This window comes from Hypanus sabinus, chromosome 9 (assembly GCF_030144855.1).
Source record: "Hypanus sabinus isolate sHypSab1 chromosome 9, sHypSab1.hap1, whole genome shotgun sequence".
Classification (NCBI taxonomy): Eukaryota; Metazoa; Chordata; class Chondrichthyes; order Myliobatiformes; family Dasyatidae; genus Hypanus; species Hypanus sabinus.
In genome coordinates this window covers 24,632,495-24,652,858 of record NC_082714.1, presented here as the reverse complement: position 1 = coordinate 24,652,858, position 20,364 = coordinate 24,632,495, and the positions used below count along the sequence as shown (strand labels likewise).

The 20,364-nt window shown below is 39.7% G+C and overlaps 1 protein-coding gene across 1 annotated transcript in view; it reads left to right on the top strand.

The window, feature by feature from the left end:
• Positions 1-20,364, top strand: part of ercc4 (excision repair cross-complementation group 4) — a 238,271-nt gene that overhangs the window by 66,345 nt on the left and 151,562 nt on the right. Inside the window, exons 2-3 of the mRNA XM_059979328.1 lie at positions 5,022-5,132; positions 7,657-7,856. Of these exons, the coding sequence (XP_059835311.1) occupies positions 7,821-7,856 (36 nt within the window). The 5' untranslated portion in view covers positions 5,022-5,132; positions 7,657-7,820. The remainder of the gene's footprint in view (positions 1-5,021; positions 5,133-7,656; positions 7,857-20,364) is intronic.

Below are 20,364 nucleotides of genomic sequence, written 5' to 3'. Positions count from 1 at the left end.
AAACAAGAAACATTGCTTCAACACTAGAAATTTGAAATAAAAATTGAAAATTCTAGAAATATTCAACAAGTTAGGCAGCCTCAGAAAGAAAAAAATAGTAATCATATTAGATGGGAGATTAGAGTCATAGAGTCATGGAAAAGTACTGCACAGAAACAGGCCCTTCAGCCCATCTAGTCCATGCCAAACTATTTAAGTTGCCTACTCCCATCAATCTCCACTGGGACCATAGTCTCCATATCCCTATTATTCATGTACCTTTCCAAACTTCTCTAACATTGAAATCAAGCTTGCCTGCACCCCCTGTACTGGCAGCTCATTCCACACTCTCATGACCCTCTGAGTGAAGAAGTTTCCCCTCATGTTCCGCTTGAACTTTTCAACCTTAACCTGTGACCTCTACTTGTAGTCCCACTTGCATTTATCCTATCTATAACCTTCAAAATTTTGTATACCTCTATCAAATCTCCCCTCAGTCTTCAATGTTCCAAGGAATGAAGTCCCAACCGATTCAATCTTTCCTTTTAACTTGTATCCTCCAGACCCAGCAACGTCCTTGCAAATTTTCCCTGTACCCTTTCATTCTTATTTACACCTTTCCTGTAGGTAGGTGACCAAGACAGCACAAAATACTCCAAATTAGGCCTCACTGATATCTTATACAACTTCAAAATAATATCCCATCTTAATGCTTTGATTTATAAAAGCCAATGAGGCAAAAGCTTTCTTTATGGCCCCTTTCTCCCTGTAACACCACTGTCAATGAATTATAGACCTATATTCCCTTTGTTCTACAGTACTACTTAGTTCCCTATTGTTCACTGTGTAAGACCTACTTTGGTTGGTCTGACCAAAATGCAACACCACACATTTTTCTGCATTGTTCCATTTGCCATTTTTCAGCCCATTTTTCCAGCTAGTCCAGATCCCACTGCAAGCTTTCGTAGTTTTTCTTGCTGTACACCACACCCCCAATCTTGGTGTCATCCACAAATTTGCTGATCCAGTTAACCACATTATCATCCAGACCATTGATCTAGATGACAACCAATAACAGGCCCAGCACCAATCCCTGCAGCACTCCACTAGTCACAGACTTCCAGTCAAAGAGGCAACCATCTACTATTACTGTCTTATTCCACAGAGCCAATGTCTTATCCTGTTTACTATCTCATCTTGAATGCCAAACAATTGAAAGTTCTTGACTAACCTCCCATGTGGGACTTTGTCAAATGCATTGCTAAAGTCTACGTAGACAACATCCACTGCCTTGGCTTCACAAACTTTTCTGCTAACTTTCTCTTTGTCAGAGCTCTGTTCCATCTTCCATAGGTTCCACTTTAAACTGCTTAGTACTTTTAGCATTTTTATTTCTGTAAAAGGACAAATGAGGTCATCCAAACCAACAGTCATCTACTCACATAGAGAAAACAAACCTCATGTTGCTCTCAGAGTTACAATGAAAAGCAATCATCAAACCTTATTGTAACCCATTGAAGGTCTGGCTAACGATAACCATGTCCTTGACAGGCGCAAGTGCAGAGGGTTTTTGAAGCATTTGGATATCCAGTCGTCCCACCCATCTGAACTGACTTTCAGCTGATGGTATATCCACATTGCTTTGTTCCTTCTGTTCAAGGTACACTGAATTACTGTGTTACCATCTGAATGGGCTTTATTTCAGGAAATGTGTACACTTGGTTCAACCGTAGAGGAGCACCTCATCATTTCATTACATTTGTGGAGCCCCACAAGGAACATCTTGAACATTTGCAGATCCAACCATTCTGCTTCTAAATACTTGTTGACCTCAGCAAACTGTCAGTCAGGCACACTGAAGTAACCCATTTATTAGAATGTTAAAAAACTACATCAGCAAATCTGACAGAATTCTAACACTGCATTGCCATTTGTCTGTATATTGTACTATTGTCACATCTTCAGAATACAAATTCTTCATCGTGAAACATCCACACGCAAGCACAGATTTTCTTGTCTGCCTCAGGGTTCCTGTACTCCCCAACAGAGGCATTGAGACATTAGTCCCTTAGTAAAGCAGAGGCTGTTTGCTTTCCTGTAGTTCATCCCTGGTCGACCGTACACATGTTGTTTTCAATGGAAGGAATTTTGGACTCCAAGTACAAAGTGCTGAAGTGACAAAATGTAAAATAACAAAATGGATTTCTAAGGACTCATCATTCCTGGGAACAACTGATTTAGATCCCACTTCCTCAGGGTGGCATTTGAATCCTGAGTATTTTTGCATAGGTTCATTATGTTAACATCCTTCCTTAATATGTCAGATGTCAGCACTAATGACCCAGGGCCGTGATTTCAGATCTCACCAAGACAGCTGGGGAATCCAAATTCAGTTAATTAAATAAACTAGAATGAAAGAAAACAAAGTAATTACAGTAAAGATGGAACTATTAGCCTGTCAAAAAAGTTCACAAGGTTCACTAATGCCCTTTAGGGAAGAAAAGCAACCATCCTTTCCTGATCCATTTTGTATGTAGTTCCAGCCTTCACAGAAAAATGTTTGATTTCTTAAGCACGGCCATTTAGCTGACTATGCCAATCAGTTCGGAGGGCAGTCAGGGTTGAGCTATAAATGCCTGACCTAACTGACAAGGCCTGCAGCTTTTAAATGAATAAGAAAAAGCAGGATAAACAGTTTTCTTTTTTTTAAATTTTTTAATGCATTTTCTACAACACTACAAAAAAAAAACCCAAGAACGAAATAGGAAATTAATAGAGTGCAAGATAAACGTACAATGGTAATATAATGCAGAATATAATAATTGAAAAAGCACCCAAATTGAAGTCGTGTAAAGTTAGTATCCACCCCCACCCCCGCAAGAAAAAAAAACTCCAGACCAACCAGAGCAAAATGTAGGAAAGATAAACAGTTTTCAAAACCAAGTGTTTGCATTTAAACAAGTTCCTAAAGCCTTACTTTAAAAAAGTAGATTAAGGATTAATGCTGTTAACCATACGTCTAACGATACTTGTGAAGGTAGATTACTATTGTTATGATGATGGGAGTCGGTCATGGACGCTCTTCAGATACTTACATGATACCAATAGTGACTGGCTCCACTGAAATATTGCTTTGAGTTTTAGCTGTCAGATTGCTTGATGTCCTTCCACGGTGACTTAATTCACAATACCTGATGTTAAGTAACAAAGAATTTGATGGCACAGCTGAGAAAGCTCAGCAATGCCTCTACTTTATCAGGAGACTAAAGAAGTTCGGCATGCTCCCATTGACTCTTAACAATTTTTAATCGATGCACCACAGAAATCATTCTGGTATGACAGCTGCTCTGCAAGTGGCCACAAGGAGCTGCATTACAAAGGGACAACAGGCTCAATGACAGCTCCTACCCCACTGTTATCAGAATCTTGAATGGTCCGCTTGTATGATAAGATGGATTCTTGGCCTCAAAATCCACCTCCTTGTGATCCTGCACTTTATCATTTACCTGCAGTGCTCCTTTTGGGAAGTGTTTGCACTTCAGTCTGCATTGTTGTTGCTTTACCTTATTCTAGCTCAATGCTTTGAGCAATGATTTGATCTGCATAAACAGCATACCAGATAAGCTTTTCATTGTATCTTGGTACATGTGACAATAATAAGCCCATAGCAATACATCTCATTACTGCCTGAAGACTGAGCCAGAACTATTCCAACTGCTGGTGGTTAACACCTCCCCCTCCCATTTAATATAAAAGGTATTAACCAGTTTTACATCTGTGGGAATAATTTTACACCTAGGTTGTACTCACAGAATAACAGAAGATATGCCAGAAGCTAGATCAGATTTTCCCATGAACAGCAGTCATCAGGCAATCCTGAAACAATTATATCTTCCTAAACTGTCCGGCTAGGCCTGCTTAAGTAAAACCTTCTGCACCAAGTCCCAGCTATGACCCTTTTCATTTCCTTTGATTTGCATGTTCTCTTTAGGTTCCTCACCTATCCCTCTTCTCTGCCTCCTGTCACATTCTGAACACAGACTCAAGCTCAGATCTCCAGAGAAGTGCCTTTCCACCACCCAAACCAGGTCCTAATCTTTGGCTGCCTGAGACTTACCCCACCATTGCCTGTCCCCAGTTATTAGAAACCTGCTCCTCCTTGGCTTAAGAGTGCTATATAATTGCAGATGAATTAATATCCCTCATTTATCATGATTATCTGAAGTCAAAACCTCTTTAGCCTCATGTTGCTCTAAAACTTTTAGTAATTTGCTAATTATTAAATAATTGCTCTGATTATTTGGGAATTTAGACTGAAATTTCCTCTATATTACTTCTTATTGCAAGTTTGATCATCTTAATGTGTAACTGTCAAAGATAAATGTACAATTATCAATAAGAGTAATTATCTGATAATTTTAATAAGCACTCACAGCAGCCAGCTTCTAAAGAATTAATGAACTTAAGAAAAGGGAGGACTCAACAACTCAAAATGAAACAACTGTTCAAAGTGGCAAAAAGGTTACTGTCTGAAATAAGCTAATTTATCAAATAGTATTTTTGTCTTCAAAAATTAGGCAAACTAAAATATTGTGTGGTTTTTGAATCAAGGGGGGAATTACCTTCTATGAGTGATGGTGATGTTTAATTCAGCACCAAGTTCCCAGAGCAAAAGGAAACCAGTCCATGTCCAAAGTACAAACAACCAGTCTAGGAAATCTGCTCTTCCCTGCTGTCCTTGCTTTTTAGATAGATTTTCTTTAGCAGGGATTTGTAATTACAGGCAAGGGAGAAGCAATCTTGGTGGAATGAAAACTATTGTGCAAAACAAAGTGGTGAGGAACAAGACAATGCCGCCTAGATAATTAGAGATAATGTCAAAATAAATCAAAGGTAAGGGATGGAAAAAATGAAAACCTCCATCTTAATTTGAAAAGTTAGATTTGTTTTAAAGTATACCAGGCAATCACATATGTTAAATACTGTGTATTACCCTGTTTAACGTTGCTAATGAGCATTTACCCTTCTGGCCATTTATTTAGAGATATTTCTTATGGTGTTGCTCCGGAAAGGACCAGACATCAGACAGTATGCTGAAAGTATCGGACTGAGGTGCATCTGAAATCCTCTGCTAGAATATTTGATGTCAGGAGGTAAGCAAAGCATTCTACAAATGGCAGGATAATGAGATTCAGCCTAATATGAAAGAAATGTTTGGTACAATGCAAGATCAGAGTGTTTCTCTAAACAGTTTTCAACATCCATGGTAACTGAACAAAACTAGACCCAGCATCACACTGAAACAAAAGGCTTACAGAAATGAAAGAAAAATGGGGATTTTAGGAGCCAAGAGAATCCAATGAAATGATGCTAAGATGGTATGAAGAATAAAAAAGACTAAAATTAAAATATTTAAGTGATATCAGAGTAACTATTTTTCCAAGTACATAAAGAAATGTAAAATAGTTTATGGAAACATGAGCCAATTTGGATAGATACTGTGCAAGTGATACTGCGATTCAAAATAAAATAATGTCAGGGCTGTTAATTTGACCTTTGTATCAGTCATAACAGTTAAGAGAGAGGACAGGAAGAACAAAAATACTTTCTGCATTTCAGAAGAGTGACATAACTTAGCAAATAATAATAATTGGGGTGAACAACTTTCCACCCTTGGGTATTGAAAGATATCATTGAGAAAGCAACGCTCCCTTGATCCCTAACCCTAACTGTTGCCAAGCAAAAAGTTGTAAATACTGCTGCTGTTTAAGGAAGGTGGGAGAGGAAAAGGGGTTACCAGTTTTGTTACAGATAACACCAGAATCTGTCCTTAGGGTGGAAGAGGGCAGGAGGGAGTGATGAGGTTGTGGGAGGGGGGATAGGGGGGCACTTGCAACCATTTCCACCATTTGCTTATATTAACATCAGTTAAGGCTGGCCTGAACTTTATCTCTATTTTCCATATGCAGAGTGCAACATTTCGAAGTTTGTTGACCATGATAGACTAGGCAAAACTAGGCTTACGAATCTGTTAACAAATCCAAGCAATGTAAGAAACTGCCTTAGAAGTAATGCAATAGACTCACTGGGCTGATTCCTGGGGGGGGGGGGGGAGTGCAACAAAGATTCATCACACTAATTCCTGGAGTTGGATTGATAGGAGACCTTGAGTAAGATTGTTTGATATCTGCTGGCATTTATAACACCTTACTCAAATCAAGGAAAATTCTGAGAGGAACAAAAAAAACATATGCTGAAAATCTAAATTAAAACCGGAAAATACTGGAAAAGCTCAGCAGGCCATGAAGCACCTGCAGAGTAAAAATAGTTTTATCTTAAAATATGCTGCTTGGCCTTCTGGTTTTATTGTAAACTTGGGAAGGATTGACAAATTCAGGACAGCCTGGTACAAGAGAACTTTCTATGAGGAATGTGATAACAAGAATCTTGTTTCAATCTTTGTAGTTTCTACTCTGAAGCACCAAAGTTCTGAATACTGTGATATTAAGCATATTCAACATTGAGATTAACAGGATTTTTGAACACCAAGGGAAAGGGTGTGGTATACACCAGTAAGTAAAAGGTACAACAGGTATTTAGAAAACTGGCTGAATATTATTCTTTATTGCATGAATCATAGAATACAGAAGCAGAGAAGTTATGCTTCAATTATATGAGGCATTTGTGTGACCATTTCTGGAGTACTGTGTGTTATTGGATTTCTTAGTTGAAATATTTACATTGAAGCAGTTCAAAGGAAGCTTACTGGACTGATGCCTAGAATGAACCAATATCCTGATGAAGACATGCCAGATAGGCTTAGGTGGATGTGAAGAGGATATTTCCTCTGTTGGACAATCTGGAACAAAAAAAAAAGGTCACTGTTTGAAGAGGGTCATCATTTAAGACAGATATAAAGCAAATTCTTTACACCAAAAGCTTTGAGACTCCTATCTTCTTGATGATAGAAGCATTGTATTTGCATATGTTTAAGGCTGGAGGTAGATAATTCTTGATAAGCAAAAAAGTGAGAAGTTACTGAGGCAGGAATACAAAATTAAGCTTTCACTTAGATCAGCTATCAATTGGCACAGCAGGTTCAAGGGACCAAGTGTCCTCCTCCTGCTCCCAATGTGTGTGTTCGCACAACTTGCTGGAGAAGTGGCTTGAGTTGAAGGGTCATCCATGTTATTAATTGGCAGGGCTGAGCTCCAGGGGCCTTATGAACTACTCTTTCCACTTGTAATGCTCTTGTCTCTTGACCTTAAGCTATATCTCTCAATTCCCTTACCTGACATGCATTAGTGAATTAGAGTGACTGTCTGACATTTTATACACCAGTGCACATGTAAAGCCCCTTTATCAGATAAAACAGCCTCTCCGCACAATTAACAGTTCAGTAATTGGAAAGATCTCTTTTAAGCAATGATGGGCACCCATCTGTGAGAGAAGACTGGCAGCTCCGTCTGCAGCTTCCGAAGGGAACTCAGCTGGCAGGTGGCAATTGTCATCAGAGATTACACACTCCAGTTGTAAAAATATCTAGAAATGTTAAAGTGCAACAGGACCCTGATTTCCTAAAATCTGCATGCATGAGTAAAACTGTCCCTAATAGTCCCATTGTTTAAATGTTGCCTTTGCTCTCATTTAAAGGCCGACTTGCATTTATGATTTCAGTGATTGATGCACCATCAATAACTCTCGGAGATGTGAGGCGAGATATAGGCTTTACTTGGCTGGAAGAAAGAACAAGCAGCAATTGACCAGCACACTACATCCTGGAGACTGAGACTGGGGCTGTGTCTCCAATCGCCTTTATACCAGGGTCCGTGGGAGGAGCCATGGTCAGTGGGAGGAGCCACAGGAGCAGTCAGCAGGTAGGGCGTGTCCAGACAGGTATATGTGGTTCACCACAGTGATGTAGTGACAGAAGTTGCTCTTAATTTGCCCGGATGTGGGCAGCTCTCACAATGTCCCCTCTCAACACCACCCAGCCCCTTTACTTGATACCTCGTCTGCCACCTTAAATCTTATTCCCTTCTTACAATCGCTGCACAGTGTCTACAGTTAGCACCACATGCAAAATGCACAGAGGCTATTTGCTTCAGCTGTTCTGACAGCACCTACCAAGCCCTTGACCTCTACCCCATGAGCGGCAGACACATTTAATGCATGCAGCTAGGAACATATTAGAAACTGCATGAAGTCTTTCATTCCAGATGAAAGATTTATGATGGTTTGATGATTTTTTAAAAAATTCTCTGCAATCCAGGCTCAGGGGAATCTCTTTGCCGATGTACCATCATGCATTCAATCCTTTTATGTTTCTTTTTCCCCATTAGAATTAACAAGCTACTGTCAAAAATGTGGCAACGTGTGACTTAGAGTGATGTGATCTTAGCCCATATGATTTTGTACTCTTTGAATAGCCAATCATGACACAGGTGTCATAACAACACTCAATGTACCACTTAACCAGTATAGATGTCAAAGTTCATTAATGTAGCATTGGAAATGTTATTTCTGAACAGAAGTGTTTATTGAAATGATAGCAAATGAAATTATTACAGTGCTAAAAATGAAATTAAACTGATGCCACGTATATAACATTCACAACGAAATGGGTGAAAATGGAAAGAGGTATATAATAGAAAAGGGTGGGTAACCGAACATGTTATAAGCAACTCGAAATTCAGAGCAAATTTCAAAGTAAATTTATTTATTTAACTATATTTGTCTCCATATACAACCCAGAGAATCATTTCCTTGTGGGCATACTCAATAAATTCATTGAATAATAAAAGACCGTACCAACTTGGGTATTCAACCAGAGTGCAAAAAACAACAAACAGTGCTAATGCAAAAGGGAGGAAAAATGATGAATAAATAAGCTATAAATATCAAAAGCATGAGATGAAGAGTCCTTGAAAGTGAGTCCATAGATTGTGGGAATATTTTAATGATGGAGCAAGTGAGGATGAGTGAAGTTATTCCCTTTGGTTCAAGAACTGGGGTAATAGCTGTTCCTCAATCTGTTGGTTTGAAACCTAAGACTCCTGTACCTTCTCACTGATGGCAGTGAGAAGAGAGTTTCCCTGTGTGGTGGGGTCCTTGATGATGGATGTTCCTTTCCTGCAACAGCATTTTGTGTAGATTTGCTCAGTAGTGGGGAACGTTTTACCTGTGATAGACCGAGCATATCCACTGCTTTTGTGGGTGAAGAGACAATGGATTATAGTCACAGCTGTGGAGCATTATCTATTATGACTGGTTTTAGCTGTTTTGCTAGCATAGGATAAGGACAAACATTTGAGAAACTTGAACAGCAGTTAAAGGGATATGGAATATGGAGAAAATGTACATTCAAAAACTTTTGATAGAAAAGCAATCCTGGAGAGCAATCTCATTTGAGAGGGAGATCTTCCACTCCCTCCCCCTGAGGATATAGGATTGTAATTTTCCAATGTTCTTTTTGAGAAGACAAAACAATTTGCACTGTCAATCAACACAGATCAGAGAGAAGGCCATAAGATATAGGAGCAGAATTAGGCCACTTAGCCCAATTAGTCTGCTCCACTATGTCATCATGGCTGATCCGTTTTTCCTCTCAGTGTATGGGAACTGTACCTCCCTTAATTGAAGGACGCTGCAGAGAGTGTTGCGGACTGCCCAGCCCATCTGTAGTTGTGAACTTCCCATGATTCAGGACGTTTACAAAGACAGGTCTGAGAAAAGGGCCCGAAGGATCATTGGGGACCCGAGTCACCCCAACCACAAACTGTTCCAGCTACTACCATACCGCACCATAAACATCAAGACCAACAGGCTCCGGGACTGCTTCTTCCATCAGGCCATCAGACTGATTAACTCACTCTGATATATGTATTTCTATGTTACATTGACTGTTCTATTTATTATAAATTACCATGATTGCACATTGCACATTTAGACGGAGATGTAATGTAAAGATTTTTACTCCTCATGTATGTGAAGGATGTAAGAAATAAAGTCAGTTCAATTCTCCCCATGCCCTGACCGATCAAGTATCTATCAACCTTAACTATACACAGAGACTTGGCCTTCACAGCTGCCTGTGGCAAAGAATTCCACAGGTTCACCACCTTCTGGCTAAAGAAATTCCGCCTCATCTCCAATCGAAAAGGACACCCCTCTGTTCTGAGGCTGTGTCTTCTGGTCTTTGACTCTCCTACCACAGGAAGCATCAAGGCCTTTCACCATTCGATAGGTTTCAGTGAGGTTACCCTCATTCTTCTGAATTGTAGTGAATACAGGCCCAGAGCCATCAAATGCTCTTCATATGGCAATCTCTTCATTCCCACAATAATTTTTGTGAGCCTCCTTTGAATCTTCTCCAATTTCAGCACATCCTTTCTAAGATAAAGAGCCCAAAACTGCTCACAATACTCCAAGTGAGGCCTCACCAGTGCTTTATAAGTTCTCAACATTACAGCCTTGTTTTTATATTCTAGTCCTCTTGAAATGTATGATAACATTGCATTTGCCTTCCTCAACACAGACTCAACCTGCAAGTGCGTTCCTCAGATGGCTAGTAGAATTGTGGCTAAGTAAGCAGATAGTGAGTGTCATGGGTGAGACAAGCTCAGAGAGCGTAGAGGAAGATGGGAAGCTAGAGAGCAGCATGTGAATCAGATGTTAGGAGTGAGCTGCGGACAAAGAATATCGGACTGCTGACAGCTGTGGCTGAAGGCAAAAGGCAGCAGCATCAGGACAGTTATGGTGCCTGTCCATTGTGTTGCACTTGTCTATTCCCAGAAGTTCTGGCAGAGCCAGGTACGTACGTGGGAGTAATCCAAGGAAAGCCTTCTCTACTTATCGTTCCCTAATGCCAGCATTGACTAGGCACGCATTAACCACACCTCTGCAAAAACACTCTTCCTCGGCAAGAAGAAAGAAAAATATTCATGAAGTAGCTTTCCTCATCTTGGGATTCCAAAGGTACTTTATAACAAAGATTTTTTTTGTAAGTTAGATAAGTTATATAAACCAGCCCCACAAATATCAATAAGAACAGAAGAAAGAGAAGCAGGAATGTGTTATTTGGCACACACGTCTACTCTACCATTCTATAAGATAAGCTCCCTCTTTTACCTCAGCATCATTTTCCTATACTAAACCCATATCTCTTGATTCTCCAATAATCTATCAGTCTCTTGCTGAACACACTCTATAAAAGAAGCTTTCTTAGGTAATGATTCCCAAAGCTTTACTATCCTGACTGAATACATTTCTTCTCATTGTCAAACAAGAATGGCTGACCACTTAATGAGATGCTGTGATCCCTGGTTACAACAAAGTAGTTCAGCACCATTTACTTTCGCAATATTGATTTCTTCTTCGTACTTATGGATATTTGCTTGCTACATATCTGCTATACGAGGGGTGATTGATAAGTCTGTGGCCCAGGGTAGAAGGAGTCGATTTTAGAAAACCTAGCACATTTATTTTTCAACATAGTTGAGGTTGAGCTGCACTTGTAAAGATTGAGTCACATCAATCCATACTAGTCCTCCTAACAAGGTCTTACTAACATAGAGCTGGCAGAATTCAATTAGTCTCTTGGGTCAAGTGACACAAAGAAATGCTTTTGAATGCTACCAAATAAGTTCTGTGAATTTTTGAAAACATGTTTTAGAATTTACCCCTTAAATTTACTTCTGTTCTGGTCTCAGTTTTAACCACCCGTCTTCTGTGAAGACCATCTTCTGGCTCTGTGTGGTGTCTCCTATTTTAAACCGCAGATGGCAGGATATTTGTTCTGCCTCCCTAAATAAATAAATAAATAAATAAATAAATAGAATTTTTGAAAATTCACAAATCTACAAGATTCCCTTTACATATGCAAATCAGTCTCTGATGTCACCGATTATTTAGCTGAGGCCTCAGAAAGGAAGGAACAACGATGACTTTCCCAGGCCTGAAGGGATTCGGTAGCATCGCCCCTGGTTGCTGTGGGCCAGGGAAACTGTACCAAAACCAGAACTGCTGGAAGGGCTAGGCAACTCAAACAGCACGTGAGGAAGAAAAGAAGCCAGTGAATGTTTTGGGTCAAAGGTACTTCATCAGAATGCCTGATTGCTTTGGAGTAGAACGGCTGAGACTGAGGAAGAAAGAAAGGGGCTCTCACGCTCTTCTGAACCACAAATAGGTCTGAGAAAAGACACTTGGCCATTCACCCTGCTTTGCTCCCCCACCCACCTTCCCCATCAGCTGTCGCATCTATGAAGCCCAGGAAGGCCAACCTGCCAACGTTGAAGTTGGAACCATGAATAATATCTAAGCAAGCAATCTCATTGCAATACTGAAATGAAGACGGTGCCCCTTGAGAGCCCCACCAGTCTCTCCTCTCTTAAAAGCAAAGTGGGCTGGTTTCAAGCCTGACATTGTTATGGTTCCGGGGATTAAAATTACTGGCATTGGTTTTATCCCTAAATGATAAACCTTAGTGGTAAATTACATCTCACCAGTTACACTTGTACATTTGATCACCTGTTCTTCGTATTATAACCATTAACGTTACAAATTTTCTTCCAAACACATTTAACCAATCTTAATGAAATTTTCAATAAGTTAAATTGGTGCTAAATCATTACAGTCATCATGTGAGGTAATTTGTAAACATATTTCCAATGCTTTGAGCAGCACTAAAATTTCAGTGAGTCATTTCCAAAATATTTATGTATCTGTGAACTTCAAGGTCAGTGCTATAATGAAAAATTAAGCTAAAGCTCCTTGAGGATATATTGGGTGTGTGGAATGACCTTGGACAAAGTTTTTACAGTTACTATTTAGTGTAGGCGGGCGAGTACAAGCCTGTCATATAGTTGCTGTGGGAGAGAACACAATAGCTCTGTGCTCATTGCTCACTGTAGGTGGGGAACATAATGCTACTGTGAAGAATGCTTGTCAAAGATGAGGGAAGCAAAGTAGCTGGTGTGGGTGGCAGGGTCCAGCATGTCTGGAGCAAACTGGTGCTAGTCAACACTTTGTAGAGGGAAAAACGCAACTGGTAAGACCTGTACTCCACACACAGGTAGGTGATTTGGGACTGGGATCACACAGACCCCACCTTTGCCTTTTGAACATTAACAAGGGTCAAACAACTCAGTACTCAGAGTATCGTGCTCCATCCTATGAATTATTATATGCTATATGCCAGCTGGAGCATGGGCTGAATGGCCTAATTCTGTCCCTATATATTATGGTCTGAAGGTTTAACCAATACTGAATGCTTGACTTAAAAGGTGGAGTATTGAATTTGCAGAACTGTCTGTCACTTGAATAGGGAAGACTTTCAGCACCTTCAACTGAATAATTCTATAGAACAGAATGGGAAGTCAGATAATTTTCTCTGACAGGAAAGCATTGATACTGAGCTATCTGAAGGAAAACTGCTGAAACAGCAGAGAAGTAGTTAAAGATACCTCACTTACCAGTCATCTGTATCGAATGAAGATTTTTTGTGCCATGTTAGTTGACACTAAGATAGGTGGCATTGTGGAAAATGAAGTAGGTTTTCAAAACTTGCAGAGAGATTTAGGCCAGTTAGAAGAGTGGGCTGAACGATGGCAGATGGAGTTTAATGCTGATAAGTGTGAGGTGCTACATTTTGGTAGGAATAATCCAAATAGGACATACATGATAAATGGTAGGGCATTGAGGAATGCAGTAGAACAGTGTGATCTAGGAATAATGGTGAATAGTTCCCTGAAGGTGGAACCTCATGTGGATAGGGTGGTGAAGAAAGCTTTTGGTATGCTGGCCTTTATAAATCAGAACATTGAGTATAGGAGTTGGGATGTAATATTAAAATCGTACAAGGCATTGGTGAGGCCAGATTTGGAGTATTGTGTGCAATTCTCGTCACCAAATTATAGGAAAGATGTCAACAAAATAGAGAAAGTACATAGGAGATTTACTAGCATATTACCTGGGTTTCAGCACCTCAGTTACAGTGAAAGGTAGAACAAGTTAGGTCTTTATTCTTTGGAGTGTAGAAGGTTGAGGGGGGACTTGATAGAGGTATTCAGAATTATGAGGGGGATAGGCTTTTTCCATTGAGAGTAGGGGAGATTCAAACAAGAGGACATAAGTTGAGAGTTAAGGGGGAAAACTTTAGGGGTAACACGAGGGGGAACTTCTTTACTCAGGGAGTGGTAGCTGTGTGGAATGAGCTTCCAGTAGAAGTGGTAGAGGCAGGTTCGATTTTGTCATTTAAAAAAAATTGGATAGGTATATGGACAGGAAAGGAATGGAGGGTTATGGGCTGAGTGCAGGTAGGTGGGACTAGGTGAGAGTAAGCGTTCGGCACGGACTAGAAAGGCCGAGATGGCCAGTTTCCATGCTGTAATTGTTATATTGACACAGTTATAGGTCACAAACATGAGGAAATCTGCAGACACTGGAAATCCAACCAACACACACAAAGTGCCCGAGGAAATGGAAAAGAGTAAACAGTTGTCAGGTTGGGCCAATAGGATGAAGGGTCCTGATGAAGGGTCTTGGCCCAAAACATCGACTATGCTTTCTTCCATAGATGCTGCCTAGCCTGCTGAGAGCCTCCAGCATTTTGTGTGTGTTGCTTTACAGTTATAGGTCAGACAGGATAAAGATGACAGGTTCTTCCCCTGAAGAAATTAGTGTTTTAAGAATAATCTTGATTGCCATTTTTGATGCCAGTTTTAGTTCCAGATGTACTTAACTACTTCCCTTTAAATTTCCAAGGTTACCGGGGTGTAATGCATGGGGAAGCACAACAGCATAGTGATTAGTGCAATTCCTTTAGAGCGCCAGTAATTACTGATCGGGGTTCAATTCCCTCCACTGTCTATAGGGAGTTTGCATGTTCTCCCCTTGAACAAGTGGGTTTCCTCCAGGTGCAATGGTCCTCCCACATTCCAAAGGTGGGGTTAGGCTGAGTAAGTCGTGGGCATGCAATGTTGGCATGGAGCCATTTGCAGGTTATACCCAGCACATCACAAACAATGAAGAAAATGATGCATTTCAGTGTATTTTATGATGTACATGTGAGAAATAAAGCAAATATTTAATCTTTATCTTTAACACAAAGTCTTGTTTACAGAAGAACTGCTTGGTTGTGGAAACAGTAACTTAACCATTGCATTAACATAGCAACTGTTGGCTCATTAGCATTTAATATTATTAATCCTGCATTCTCAAATTCCTGGTCTTCATCTTGTATCATTTTATGTATCTGCTTCGACATAATTCATAATTCACTGAATGCCTGCCTACCACTTGTGATTTAGAACTGCTGTTCAATTGAGAATTCCTAATGGGTTTCATTTCCTGTAAGTTTTAGAGCATTCCTGTGAGAAAAGAATCTCACAATCCATTAATTTGCTCTCATTGATGAGGTCATTGCAGGTTCTTATGCCACGGCAAGATTTCCCTCAATCTCACCTGTCCTTGAAAATGTTTCTGCGAACAAACATAGGCTGCAGACATTTGTGCAAAACTGTATCTCATCCAGAGAAGGGGTGTAGCAGCTGCCACAAAGAAGGCTCCATTCATTGTGAAAAACAGATAGATTGGAGTGTTTACTTTGACCTTGTCTGCAACTGCACACCCTTCAGTCTGTGGTTTGCCACAAAAAAATGCAGACAGTAGTGATTAAAAATTTGAGTGGTGGTGCTCATACAGAGACAGATCCCTATGCCACGTCCAATAATTATATTAACATTTCTACTTAAACAAAGAATCATGCTGGAGATCATATCTGCAAGCTTCCTAATTAGTGAATGGCTTTCAGCAATCATGCTCGTTGTTGGTTACCAGTCTCAAACAATGTACATTTCTTGGCTGAGAAATGGAAAAATCAAGCCAAATATCAGACATTAGTTATTATAATGAAGAACATTGTGGAGATATAAGTAACTGGGAATTCCTGGACCACATGCTGATGGAAGAGCAATGCTGTTGCATCAACAACAATGACCTTTAGCTTGGACTTTAAAGCAAGACAAGAATAACCAAGTTCAGAGTGATGAGGGCTCCTAGTCAGTGTGGTAAAGAAGCAGGTTCAAGGCATCCCAAGATTGTCCTTATGATCTGTTTAACTCTTGAGATATCGATAGTTGGAACTTGATCAGGATACTTCTGAATCCAGATATTAGCTAGTAATTTAAACTATCAAAGTGACTTTAAGAGAAAGACACTTCAATGGCTTTGATGTGCTGAAAAAGATTGAAATTTCTGTTCTGTGTTCCAACTATCACAAAGGCAAATTGGTTCCGCATAGCACAACACTAAATCACTCGCAACAACAGAGAGAGAAAGCAAGCAGATGGTTACATATGACCACTTTTAAAGTGATGCCAAACAATATCATGTGTTGCACCTTCTCATCTCCCAATTTTATTTTTTGTCATACTTCTGAAGCCTCCTCATTCACTTTGTAGCTTCCCTCCAAAGCTTCTATAGACTGGTGAAACCATTCCCCACAGCATTATTCATTAGAGGACCAAAGATCTTATTGCTTTGATTATTTCTATGAAGCAAAGCATCACGGATTACTGTCAGATCATCTGATTCATGAATCAAAATTGGTATGAACAGGAAATCAAGCAGAGCTTCCTGGTCATATCACTTCTTAACCCTGGCATTGGCCAACCTGGATTGTTCTCTTTTCAATCTGTGTACCATACTGTAAATGTTGAACCTTCTAAATAATGTGCAAACCATTTTGCTCATATTTTACCAGTCAGGATTCTGAATTAGCATCTCTCTCACTGTATAATATAATTAATATAAATTTCTAATGAGCACAAGGCAGCACTCTGGATTTCAACTTGATTTGAATATAGTGTAAGAATTATTCTGAGACAAGAATGATGATTAGTTTGCTCTACTGACATGTAAAAACATAACAATTAAGGACCGAAACAGATTTATCACTTAATTTGTACCTAACTATCCTTCCCAAACTGCATTCCTTTCCTGGGGAAATTACATTGATTTTATTGGGAAAAGTTGCTGTAGATTTTATTTCCCCCTCTCTCCAAAGAGAACTTTGTAAGCAAATTGACTCTGCTGGATAATCAACTGCCTGTTTTGCACAGATGTAAAGTTCACACCATCTCTAACTCTTTGGTTGACAAGGTAGTTCTTTTTTCTATTTCTTCAATACTAGAGTGAAAGTCACAAGCAAAACCAACATTTATTGCCCATATCTAACAGAGGATAAGTGTCAATCATGTTCATAAACCAAGAGTTGCATAATGAACCACATGAGTAATGTCTCTTTCTCTGAAGGATGCTAGTGACACAGGTAGGTTTTATGGCGTTCCAGTAATAGACAATAGGTGCAGGAGTAGGCCATTCGGCCCTTTGAGCCAGCACCCCCATTCTCTGTGATCATGGCTGATCATCCACAATCAGTACCCCATTCCTGCCTTCTCCCCATATCCCTTGACTCTACTATCTTTAAGTCTTTATCTTTAGTGGAGACTCCACTATCTCCACTATCTAACTCTTCCTTGAAAGCATCCAGAGAATTGGCCTCCACTGCCTTCTGAGGCAGAGCATTCCACAGATAATATTATAGTTGCCACCAATAAGTGTAGCTTTTTATTCTAGACATAATTTCCACTTGAACTTAAACTTCCCAGTTGCCATATTGCCATTAGGTGCTCTATCTGATTAAAAGTGCTGGCATTACCCCTGCCACCATATGTACAGTACATATAATCATATATACATGGTTTTCAATTAGCATACCTAGAGGTTTCAAGAGGTTAGTTCTTCAATACTGGCCCAGATTGACCTCACATAACCAATATAATCTCAGCCCAACAATGAGGAATTATTCTCTTTCAAGAATTACCTAGATGAGCATCTGAATCACTAATGGATAGAAGGTTACAGATGAGTGCTGGTAAAGAGAATGAGTATAAGTAATTTCTTGCCTGTCAGTAGGAATGGGGTGGACCAAAGGACATGTTTCAGTGTTGTTAAGGCAAACAATGAGAGCTCTTCAGAAGAGTTTCTCAGTTAAATCCTATTCATTTTTGTGGGTATTATTTTCTTAAATATTCCTTGTGTAGTTTTGATTATTAAGTTGTTCCAGTAACCATGTCAAGGTCTCCTAACCAGGCAAGGTGATACTTTTGCAATACCCTTTTGAATTCTCTTCCTTGTTTATCTTGTCTTGTGATGCAGTTTCTTCCTATATACCTCATTCAAATCAACAGAATGGGGGCAGAACTTTTATCATCCATTCAAATAGTTTTTGGAGCTTTACAGAACATTGGAATAGGAATTGGATTTTCAGTCCCTCACTCTTGACTGCTCTGAAATCTAACATTACATACCCATTAAAATACTGGATGCACTCAACAGAGAAATAAAGGGTTATCCCTTCAATCAGACCGAGAGGGATGAGACAACAAGAAGTTACAGAGAGATAAAAACAGAGATGCTGGAAATACACACTAATTCCCCCTAATAACTCAACATTTTTCACTGAACTACTCTTCGAGATTCCATATATTACAACCTACCATGAGCAATCCCTCCCCATTATTTAACCTTCACTGTCCAACTATCTTGCATTCCTCCAGTGTGTCTGTCCTTCACAAAATATGAACTCACAGAACGCACAGTACTTCAGTTGAGGTCCAACCAGCTGTAATGTATCCTCTAACTTTTAAATTACAGATGTCTAGATTTAATCAGCATTCCATTAGTCTTTCTGATTATTTTCTGCGTATGCCATTTTTTAAAATCTTTGTTTCCTGCTTTAGTCTAGCTGCCTTAACTGGGTTCTAGCAGCACTTGGGTAAATGGCCCAGTTCTGTAGAGCGATAAAATTTAGTGTTCTTACAAAAACATGTGTCTGGAAAATGATCAATCATACTGGACGCCCAACAGCTTATTCACTTAGCAGCTGCTACACGTGTTGGTCTGTACCTTGTTAACATTCCAAGCAGCAACCTCCAGCATTAGAGATCTTCCAGACTGAGTCTGTTTCTGGAAACCGTGTATTCTGGCTAACATTTCTGTTCCATAGATAAATCTTTCTTTTATTGCTTAATCACGTCATGTTCTGAACAGTTTCCTCAGATCTAATGCAATCATAAAAAATCGATTCATCCCCTTGCCTCCTGTGGTTAAACCTGAACCAACCAACAATATGAGTGACCCCAGACTCAGAAGCTTCTTCAGCATTTGTGGAGAGTGGTAGGGTGAGCAAGGAAAGCTTGCATTTATACAGCGCCCATTACAGTGGAATAATTCTGTGGCATAATCACTGATATTGTTTTGGAGACTTCTCTTACATTTTGTCCTTGGACTGGGCAAGAGGAAATGGATTTCTTTATCAATGTATATGTTGTAGGTCCGCAAAATTGTTAAGCAGCACATACAATATGCTGGAGGAGCTCAGCAGGCCAGGCAGTACCTATGGAAAAGAGTACGGTCGACAGTTTGGGCCAGGACCCTTCAAAATTGTTGTCATTTTGTCACCTCTTGCAAGTCTGTGTGCCAGAAGATGAAATTTTATATTTTTGTACCAACTTATCCTAGATTGATTTTTTGGGAGGAGGGAGATGCCCTTTGAGGCAAGATTGAGAAGAATGCAATTGTAGTCCTGGAGATAAGAAGACTGAGACAATTACGATTCCATGTAAAATTGATCAGGTAGATGCTATGAAGCTATTTCTCAGAATAGAATGTCTAAACAAGGGGGAATATTCTCAGGATAAGTGTTCAGCCATACAGAGCAGGAGTGTTTGCTCAGAATTCCAATTCTATTGATTTCCTAACCTGAACAGGTTATGATAATCAGATATTCAAGGATGAGATCTATTGATTTTTGGAACTGAGGAGTCTGGGAAACAGGAAAAGGGAACTGAGTTGCAGGATTATCCATGATCTCATAACATGACTGACATAATGAATTTATGTCCACTCCACTCCTTTTTATGATCCTACTTTTCCTTCCCCTCATTCCCTTCCATTGACCAGTGGTGTCAATGTAGAATAGATGCGGTATTTCAACATGGAATAGGCTTGTTATAGAACTAATATGCACCCTGAAATGTAGTTTCTCGTATTGAGAAACGACAACATAGGACCAACAGTCCTGGAGTGAGAGGTGTGAAATGTGAAAGGAGATTTTAGTGTTGGTTTTAAAAAGACTGCTCTGCGATCCGAGGAATGAAAAGCAAGTGGTGTGATCAATCTTAATATTCCAGTTCAGTGCCTTTGGATGTGAAAGACAATATATACATGCAAATTCTTTCCATCTCCTCTTCCTATTTATCCCAAATTGTTTTTGATTTAGCTCTCCACCTTGGAGAACCAACGTCTCCACTCATTTCATGA